Source organism: Bombina bombina, chromosome 4 (assembly GCF_027579735.1).
Source record: "Bombina bombina isolate aBomBom1 chromosome 4, aBomBom1.pri, whole genome shotgun sequence".
NCBI classification, from domain to species: Eukaryota; Metazoa; Chordata; class Amphibia; order Anura; family Bombinatoridae; genus Bombina; species Bombina bombina.
The window spans coordinates 817,517,981-817,528,357 of record NC_069502.1 but is presented as its reverse complement, the minus strand read 5'-3'; the positions used below and the strand labels follow the sequence as shown (position 1 = coordinate 817,528,357).

General features: G+C 43.2%; 1 protein-coding gene across 1 annotated transcript; it reads left to right on the top strand.

The window, feature by feature from the left end:
* The first annotated feature begins 1,694 nt into the window (after nucleotides 1-1,694).
* LOC128657102 (gastrula zinc finger protein XlCGF71.1-like) lies at nucleotides 1,695-4,682 on the top strand. The gene is made up of 2 exons (XM_053711350.1): nucleotides 1,695-1,803; nucleotides 3,723-4,682. Exons 1-2 carry the CDS (start codon nucleotides 1,725-1,727, stop codon nucleotides 4,388-4,390), a joined length of 747 nt encoding a protein of 248 aa, XP_053567325.1. The 5' UTR covers nucleotides 1,695-1,724; the 3' UTR covers nucleotides 4,391-4,682.
* Nucleotides 4,683-10,377: the final 5,695 nt, after the last annotated feature.

Genomic DNA, 10,377 nt, shown 5'->3' with positions numbered 1-10,377 from the left:
GCCATGACCTTGTGCCTCTATAATCTTATAAAATAACGAGCCAGCCTAGTACATTTAACAGCGTACTACAATAATTAACCCCACCCTCCCCCCACCCCAACTACCATCCCTCCCCCCCTCCAGGAGGTGCCAATATAATTAACTAAAAAAATTTTTTTTTTATAAGTATGCCTAGATCTATCCTCTACTACTCCTTCTAGAGGTATATCCCTATCTCAAGCCTTCACACTCGTATGGGTCTAATACTTCCATCCCTCGCCATCTATATGGTTATCTCCGTTCCCCCTCCCTCATATATGGTTCTGATCTCAGAATCCAATAAAACCATATCTTCTGGAACTGCTCTGGTTGTCCCAACTTCCAAGCAGCTAATTCTGACAGGGTGTATGTATCTGTTATTTTTCCTACAACCTCTTGCCACGACGGCACCCCAACTTTCCAGTGCCGAGCTATGCATATTCTCAGGCATGTGCATAATATTCTGATAAACCTGTTAACCGTCGAGTTGAATGGTTTTACCTCATCGTGTAATAAGGCTTGCGACATCGTGAGGGTCACCCTTTCCTCCAGCAGTCTACTTATCAATTCTGATAGCTGCCCCCATAGTGCCTGAACTCCCTGACAATCCCACCACATGTGCCTAAATGTGCCTCTTTCCTTACATCCCCTATAACAATGCCCACTATGCGATGAGACAAAGTGAGCTGTTCTTTCGGGTGTCAGGTGCCATCTATACATCACCTTGATGCGATTTTCTCTCATGTCAGCACTAACCAGACCCTTATAAGAATTTAACATCATTTCATTCCACTCACTGATCTCCCTCCTTTCTGATGTGTCTTCCTCCCATCTCTCTGTCATAGCTAGTTTAGACTCGTGTTTAGCTTTCTGTATTAAAATATAAATCCTAGAAATCAGTTTTTTCCCCCTATTTGGTGCCATTACCATTCTTTCCAGCTCTGTGACCTGACGTGGCCTCTTATTTGATGTGTATGCTGCTATTGCTGAACTAACTTGTAAGTATATAAACCAGTGTAGCATTTCCGGCTCAATTTGTTCCCTCATCTGGTTAAACGTGATCATTTTGGAGCTAGGTAGAAAGTCAGCCACCCTATATAGACCCTTATTCACCCACTTATCTACTAATCTACTCAGGTCTTTTGGCAGCAAGAGCTTAACAGGCCTTAACATTGAGTCTGACCTACACAAGTCCATCCCTCTCACTATCTTATTCCACAGGCGTATGGCCTCTAGTGTTATAGTTGACCTATTATTCCCCGATTTAGTGAGTGCCTCTGGTTCCCACAGAATGTCTGCCGCCCTCGAGTTACCCGCGACTTCCGTAATTAAGATAATTTAAATGGGCTATAGTGAGATTTTAATAAGCAAGGGAGAATGGATATTATTTTAAAAATTCACAAAACCCTATAATACGTCTCACATAGGAATTGGTTACAATTGGGGCTGTATTTGCAGCAAGTAAAATAACTGATACTAATTAACTCACTTTACTGCATGACACCGGTTGTATTTACTGTTGTTTCTTACTGGTGTGACTGCTAGTGGTGTAGGCTCAGGCGTATTTAGCTTAAATTACACAGTTTTTCACATTTTGTTTTAAACCCTTTTTTAAAAAGATACTACAGAAATTGTAAAGAGTTATTTATTTTATTTTTTTTATTTTTATTTCTTCAGGTGAAAATTATGCTAAAATTTCATGTAACATGGAACAAACAGAAGATCAGTGGCAAAGAAATATGGCAGAATCTGCAGAGCAGGAAATATGTGACAATATAAGTACAGGTAGGTGTGTGACACGTGAGTGTATATACTCAGGTGAGTGTATATAAGTGACACATGAGAGGGATGCAGGGCACAGGTGAGTGTAAGTGTGTGACATGTCTGTGGAAAGCAGGGGATAGGTGAGTGTACATGTATGACATATTTGAGGAAAGCAGGGCACATGTGAGTATACAGGTGTTATGTCTAAGAGAAGAAAGGCATAAGTGAGTGTATGTGGCACGTGAGAGGGATGCAGGGCATGGGTGAGTGTAACTGACATGTCTGTGGGAAACAGGGCACAGTTGAGTGTACATGTGTGACATGTCTTTGGGAAGTAGGGCACATTTGAGTGTACGTGTGTGACATGTCTGAGGAAATCAGGGCAAATGTGAGTGTACGTGTGTGACACTTTAGAGGGATGTAGAGCACATGTAAGTGTTTGTGTGTGACATGTCTGTGGGAAACAGGGCACAGATAGTGTATGTGTGTGACATGTGAGGTTGCATGGCACAGTTGAATGTAAGTGTGAGATGTGTCTGTGAGTGTGTGACGGGTCTTGGGAAACGGCAGAGATGCGTGTACATATTAGTGAACATGCACATCACACGCATACAGGGCACAAGTGAGTGTACGTGTGATGTGTATGTTCACTAATATAGTTTAGTTTACATATTACTTTTTATAAAAAAAGGATAATCTGGTCTTTATTACAAGTAAAGAATATATGGCATAAATGTAACATTCTTAAACAATAAAACAATCATTTATGTTGCATATTAAAGCGCTTTTACACTTAACCCTCATTGCTGTGATGTAAATGCTCAGTCTATTTAGAGTTAATTCACTAACTGTGGTGGTTTGATGTTATTTTGGAGATTTGTCACAAGTTGATATCTTTTTGGTTTAGCTGTATTGGGGTCTTTAAAGTGAAGGTAAACTTTGATGAATGAAAGCCCGTTTTTTAAAAATACTATTAAAAACAGGAACACTTTCATTCATTAAAGTTTACAAAGCAGCCATTTTTATTAAAAAACGTACCTTTTTTTCTTTTCACATCTAGAGCAGCTTACCCCACCTGTATTTCCTCTCTTCACATGTCAGCAATGACTAATCCGGCTTCCTCCAGTCATGGCTTTCCCCAGGGTAGTCATTGCCTGAGGCTATGCTGTAATTGGAGGAAGCCGGATTAGTCATTGATGACATATGAAGAGAGGATTTCCAGGAAGGGGAAGCTGCTCTGGCTGTGCAAAGAAGAGAGAGAGGTAAGTTTTTAATCAAAACGGCTGCTTTGTTAACTTTGATGAATGAGAGTACCCCTGTTTTTAATAGTATTTTTAAAAAACGGGCTTTGATTCATCAATGTTTACCTTCACTTTAAGCTTTTTCAGCTAAATAATCTTCATCATCTAAATGATATAGCAGAATTGCTGAGTAACACAGCTGGCTGGGGAGCTGCTGATTATCCCAGAAGTTGTAGTTGACACGTGAGTGAGATTCTTCTCTCTAATCAAGATTTTTATATTGCTTAGATATTCTACACCACCTGGGGCAATTTTCTTTGTTTTTGTTGTTCTAGAGTCATCCTTGTTTTAACCAAAAGCAAGCAAGCATTAGTTACAATTATTTCAACCCATAAACTTATCTTTATATTACTAAAAGTTTCTGTGGACATAATTTTAAAAGGACTAGATACACTAAGTAGAAAAATAACATTCATTTCTATTTAGTTTGGTTTTTGACTAAGTGTGAATTCTCAGAAATGGTCCCTAATGTCCAGTAAATTGCCCTTAAGCCTTAGCATGGAAGCTGAAAAAATGTCTAGTTCTCACAGTGTCTACTACAAGTGTAGGGGAATGACTAAATCAGAACAGTTTTATGTTCTCATTATAAAATAATTATTTAATTAATAACATTACTCCCATTGTGTTTCTTATTCACAGGGGAATTCATGAACTGCAATAATCATGATCAGACTGCAGATGCTTCTTTACATCTTCTTCAAAATCAAAGAAGCCACGTGGGAAATTTATGTTCTGAATGTGGGAAATGTTTTCTTAAGAAATCACATCTTCTTAAACATCTAAAAATTCATACAGGAAAAACATTTTCCTGTCCTATATGTGGGAAATGTTTTAACTATAAAAAGAGTATTGTTCCTCATCAGAAAATTCATACAGGAGAAAAAGAATTTTCATGTTCTGATTGTGGGAAATGCTTTACTCAGAAATCAAATCTTATTCGTCATCAGAAAATTCATACAGGGGAGAAAGCATTTTCATGTTCTGACTGTGGGAAATGTTTTACTCTGAAATCAAATCTCATTATGCATCAGAAAAGTCATACAGGAGAAAAAGCATTTTCATGTTCTGACTGTGGAAAATGTTTTACTCGGAAATCAACTCTTCTTATGCATCAGAAAATTCATACAGGAGAAAAATCATTTTCATGTTCTGACTGTGGGAAATGTTTTACTCTGAAATCAAATCTTATTATGCATCAGAAAAGTCATACAGGAGAAAAAGCATTTTCATGTTCTGACTGTGGAAAATGTTTTACTCGGAAATCAACTCTTCTTATGCATCAGAAAATTCATACAGGAGAAAAATAATTTTCATGTTCTGACTGTGGAAAATGTTTTACTCGGAAAATAAATCTTATTATGCATCAGAAAATTCATACAGCAGAAAAAGGCAATTTCATGTTCTGACTGTGGAAAATGTTTTAACCTGAACACATTATTACATATCAAAAAATTCATACAAAACATTACAGCAATGAATAAACAGCATCTTGCTATATAATTAAAAACTAATATATATTTCGTTATGAATAACCAACTATCTTTAGATGGATTTTTCCTCAGAAAGCATTTAAAAAAATAAATCCTTTTTATATTTTTATCCACCCTGTGGGACCCAGTGTATTTGCCATCCGGGGGGATCCAGGGTCCCTTTGTATGTTTGAATAGCCAAGTGATCACCTTGAGCCTCCATAATATTTTTAATTTTCTTCCTAAATGGAAAGAGTCCACAGCTGCATTGATTACTTTTGGGAAATAAGAACCTGTCCACCAGGAGGAGGCAAAGACACCCCAGCCAAAGGCTTAAATACTCCTCCCACTTCCCTCATCCCCCCAGGAATTCTTTGCCTTCCGTCCCAAGAGGTTGGCAGCGAAGTGTCATAAGTTGTCTCTTATGGAGGGTAGTACTCTTCGACATGGGACAGGAGTATTTAAGTAATCCTATCAGTCTCTCAGTGAGAGCCTGGATGAAAGTTATGAGTCCGGAGATGCAGGGAGAGTCTTTCTGTGAAACCATCACAACTCATATTAACAGCTCCACAAGCAATCAGCGTTGTCGAAATTCGCTTCGCTGCCTGCTTTTTTCTCTCAAGTCCATGGCGGACGCGCTGCTTCTATTCGTCACACTTGAAGGGCTGTGTGCCTGTTCCATGGTGTAGATTCCGGTAAGATTGTTTCATTTTACTTCATCAGAATGTACTGTAACTTATTAATGTTTCCCGTAAGGAACTATCTTGCAGGACTTACTAAGTATATTTATAGGGCCTCAGTGAGGCTACTTTGGTATCTTGGAATCGAGGGTTAATATCTCCTGAGGGGGATTATTGGACAGGGTTTTTTTTAATCATGTTTGTTATGTGATTCAATCTGCTTATATGTAGTGTTAACTGGGCTTTTAGCTTAGAACATAAAGGCCTTTGGAAGTGACGCAACCTTATGGTTGGGTGCGCTTTTTTTTTACTGTGCGGTTCACCTTGTGACTGGACGTGTTTTCGTTCTGGTCTTCCATTTCCGCACTCCTGACCATGTGGCGACTGAAAAATTAGAGTCTGCTTGTGTCTGGTTCTAGGAGGTGGTTAGTGCCTCAGCCATTGTGGGTGTCAGGTACCGTTTAAGTTTTTTCTTAGTCCATAATATTATATTCTCTTTCTAGTTATGGAGTATTCTGATGCTGACTTGTGAAGAATGCGATTTGGCCCCGTTGACACAGGTCAATCAGTTATGTTCAATATGCCGTGATAGAGCGCCCTGTTCCTCGGGCTCGGGGAATCAGGGGTCTGATGAGCCATCCGCCTCTGGGTGTTCTGTCTTCAGAGAGGCGAGTTCCCTACCGCTCCCTACTACTACACATGCGGGTAACCCAGATTATGGTTATCCCTCCTTACAGGGCGGCTTGTTCCCCCCCCGGAGGTTGCAGCTCATTCTCACTTTCACATATTTTTGGCGATTATGCGTCTGCAAAGTCCAGACGTTTATTTGCGTTTGTGCTCGTGCCTGATCTTCCCGAGTCTACCAACCTTGGGTGGGCCTATACAGTACCTTGCGGGGGTAGCTGTCCCTGATTGTTGTGCCTTTCGTTACAGAATAGCGCTTCTTCACGTTTTACTCAGACACATTTTTGAGTTATTGTAGGATTCTATCCTTAACGGATACGGGAATCCGCTGTATTCTACTTCAAATGGCTCACCTCATTAGACATGAGAGGATGACGTAATTTCCAAATTGTCTGCTTATTGAGATCTTTCCCAGATTTTTGTTGGAAGATCAGGGTTCCGTTTGGCGGGTCCTGCGGTTATGCCTGTTTTCTTCCTGGGGGCGTTAACCTACGGGTTGCCTTTATATTTTTTTTAAATTTTGATTATGTGTTTCCTTCAGGAACTTCTGGGATCAATTCTCTCTGGTTGCTTCTTCAGAAGCTTGTTAAGGTACACATTAGTCCTAGGTTTGTCTGTTTTACCTTCCCCTCTGAGGGAGGATTTAGCCAACTTGACAGTTATGACCCCAGCTGCGGCTGGTCTTGCTGGAATTCAGATCTTCTGTCCTGTGGCTTGTTCAGACACATGGCACCTGTTCTGCCTGGCTGGTCCGGTGGGGCGCTGAGTGCTCACATTATTTGTGTGTCTTGTTTTTATTTACAAGTTCAGCTAAACACTCTAAAAGGATCCTTATTCAGCACTCAATCTGGTGACCGGGTCAGTGGAGTTCTGCTGCATCACTCTCTTTGCTCCGATTTTATTGGGGCATAGAGTTTCTTTCCTCTCTGGGGATGATTCGGGGCTTATCACCTCCTTACTGCTGTTTGAGTGGTTCTGCCTTCTGAGGCTCTGGAATTGTCCTTGGACTTGTTCCTGCTGTGGTCCTCTTCTTGAGACATTGCGGACTTCGTCCATTCCTCGGGTTCCTTAGGGGAACCTGGTTCCCTTCGGGAGTTGGTTCCTTTGTAGGGACATGTGCAGTGTGGTCTCCTTGAGCTCTGATTAGGGTTCTACCCGGACCTGGGGGATGCTCTGCATCTTTCTTCTCTGATTTTTGGGGGTGATGTGGAGGCTAACCTTTGTTTGAGAGACGTTGTCCTCGAGGTTTCCCCCTTGCTCTTGGTCATAGGTGGCTGTTGCGCCTGTGGCTCTAGTGACCTTGTTTCGACCTTTGCTTCCTTAGCTCCTTGGAGTGTTGGACTCTGGCAAGGGGGTCTCATCTTCTGGTCGGGATGTGCAAGTTTTTCTCGTTGTCCATTTTACTTTGGACATTGTATGGTATCTCCTGGGGGTCTGATTTTTTTATCATATGGGGGATTTCAGTTTTCGGGTTCTTGTTTATTTTGGGGGCTCGGACCTCTCCTCGCTCTGGCTCTTCCGGTGGATGAGTTTTTCACTCTGCATTTTCTTTGTGGATCCTGTTGTGGGTTGTACCGGACTGTTAGGATCTAGAGCTGGCCCGGGGTCCCCAGTTCCAGGAAACTTGGGCAGTGTCTTTTGGTTGGGCTAGTTGATCTGGTTCAGTAGACCAGGTTTGTCTGGGTGCCGTTGACCCTTAGGCTTGCATTTTGCCTATGGTCGGTTTCCCTTGGTTGGCTTGCTGAAATAGTGTGATGACTTTGCTGCTCTGCAAGAAAAGGGGTTCGCTGTGGAACCACTGCAGCTATAGTACTTTGTGTGCTAGCCAGTTAGATCTTCAGGGGATTCCTTCCAGGTTAGGGCATTGTAGTTTTGTTCTCTTGGTTCAGCCTACGGCTGTGTCCTGGGGGCAGGTGCTCTAGCCTTCCAGCCCGCTTGCCAGCCCCCCTTTGTCTTGGGGGGCTTATATCCTTCTTTCGGAAGTGTGGTCCCTATCTTAGGGCTTCTCCTGGCTTCAGGAGGTTAGGACAGACGGGTTAATCCATTTCGGAGAGAGGTACGCGCTCTGGGTTGTTCTGTCCATTTCGAGAGTTGCTTGCTCCGCCTTGAGTCTATGTTGGGACTTTAGCTAGACCTCTAGGTCTAAGGCCTTGTCGACGGTCTCCATGTGGTATTCTGGGCTGACACCCGAGCACTATTGTAATGGCTGTGCCATTTTTTCCGCTAGTTGTTTGAGCCTGGGGGTTTTCTGGTCCCCTGGTTTCAGACCTGTCAATGCTTGGGCTGGCCCGGCAGGAGGTAGATCCTGAGATCTGTTATTCTCTCAGATGTTGGGGGGCGCATTGGTCCTCATTGAGATTCTGTGCTCTCCTTTTATTTCGGGACCTATGTGTAGGTCTGGCGGTTTCGGTTGCCTAAAGAGTGCCTTCTGTAATGGAGGTTTAGAACTCTACATTTTGGTAGCCGCTTCTAGCAAGGAATTTCTTCTGTGTCATCCTGAGGATGGCTGCGTGTTCTTGACTCAGGTGTTTACCTCGTCCTGGTCTGCTACATGTAATTTTGCCAGAACTCCTCAAGGTTCTGAGTTCGGATGATGTTTGGTCTCTGTTTTCAGTTGTTCCTAGGCGCTGATTGACTTGCTGCCTGGCAAGTGAAGGGTTGCTCTTTAAAACCAGCTACAGCTGTTTGAGCCTTGACGAGTGCTAGCTAGCTGTTCCAATCCTTTGCAGGATGTTGGGAGAACTTTTTCTCTGTTCTGCTTCCTGTTCTAAACCTTGTGGTTTCTATTTGGATTGGGCGTTGCCTCCCGTTGTTGTCAGTACCCTTTTAGGTCTTGCGAGCTTGGTTTGATTGGGGGTTTTTCCTTTTATGGAGTTTGTGGTACCTTTCAGTTCCCATTTGGATCTTCCGTGCCTTATTCCTTTGGGAGTTTCGGCGGGGGTTCCCTTCGCTAGTAAAGGGTGTGTGGTGGGGGACCGACTGTTGGGCGACTGTGTCTTCTGGAGGACTGTTGGCTCAGTTGTGTCTGATGTTGCGGTCTCTACCTAGGGTTCCGGGCTATCTGCTGGCCAGTGTCCTTGGTAGATTAAAGAGAACCGAGAAAGCACACAGAGTCTCTATAGAAGTGCGCAAATGATCACAGCATGTGGCAGATGGCGGATTCGGCAAACAGCAATCCAGGCAGCTCTCTCAGAAATGGTGAGTGGACAACGGGAACCTGTGGATGACAGATGGAAGAGGCGCCTCATGGGACAAGTATCGTTTGAGGCAGCAAAGGGACACGCACAAGCAACGGACCCCCCACACAGAGTGTTACTCACAAGAGCGGCGGTACAAACGTGTACCCAGACAGGCAGGACGGAACCAAAAGTCGCCCGTCAGACAGGCGTAAGCTCGGTACGCTAGGCAAACGTCACTCAGCAAGCAGCGTCAGAGTAAACCCAGCAGGGGAACCAATAGAGTCGAAGGGAACTCGACACAGCGGACCTCCAAAGGGGATCAGGAACGTACCAAATTGCTCCAGCGGCAATAGTAATAGAGAACAGGCAGGTGTGATGTACTCAAGGATACATTTATTGAGTACAAACAGATAAAAACAAGCGTACAGCAACGCGTTTCTCAACAAATAGTCGTTTCATCAGGCTGATGAAACGACTATTTGTTGAGAAACGCGTTGCTGTACGCTTGTTTTTATCTGTTTGTACTCAATAAATGTATCCTTGAGTACATCACACCTGCCTGTTCTCTATTACTATTGCCGCTGGAGCAATTTGGTACGTTCCTGATCCCCTTTGGAGGTCCGCTGTGTCGAGTTCCCTTCGACTCTATTGGTTCCCCTGCTGGGTTTACTCTGACGCTGCTTGCTGAGTGACGTTTGCCTAGCGTACCGAGCTTACGCCTGTCTGACGGGCGACTTTTGGTTCCGTCCTGCCTGTCTGGGTACACGTTTGTACCGCCGCTCCAGTGTCCTTGGGGCCTTTTCCCTTTCTGTTTTTCTCGGCTTCGGACGAAGCAGGGTTTTTTTGTTGGGTAGTGGTTTTCAGGCCTGGTGCCCTCAGAATGTGCCACCTATTGTAACCACCCATTTTAGCATTCAGTGTCCTCTATAGCTTGGGTATTGTTTTTCCAAAAGTAATGAAAGCAGCTGTGGACTCTTTCCATTTAGGAAGAAAAACATAAATTATGCTTACCTGATAATTTTCTTTCGATGAAAAGAGTCCACAGCTCCCCACCCGTCTTTTTTTATGTTGGGAGTCTTTGTTTTTTATTCTTCTGGCACCTTTTCACCCAGATATTTCTTCTACCGTTCCTTGTTCCTCTGCAGAATGAATGGGGGATGAGGGAAGTAGAAGAGTATTTAAGCCTTTTGCTGGGGTGTATTTGCCTCCTCCTGGTGGCCAGGTTCTTATTTCCCAAAAGTAATGAATGCAGCTGTGGACTCTTTCCATCAGAAGAAAAGAA

Bases quoted from the DNA above. Each gene is read 5' to 3' on its own strand.
- LOC128657102 (XM_053711350.1), top strand. From the start codon at position 1,725: ATGGAACAAACAGAAGATCAGTGGCAAAGAAATATGGCAGAATCTGCA. The intron at 1,804-3,722 runs GTAGGTGTGTGA...TCTTATTCACAG, and splicing joins ATGTGACAATATAAGTACAG to GGGAATTCATGAACTGCAAT.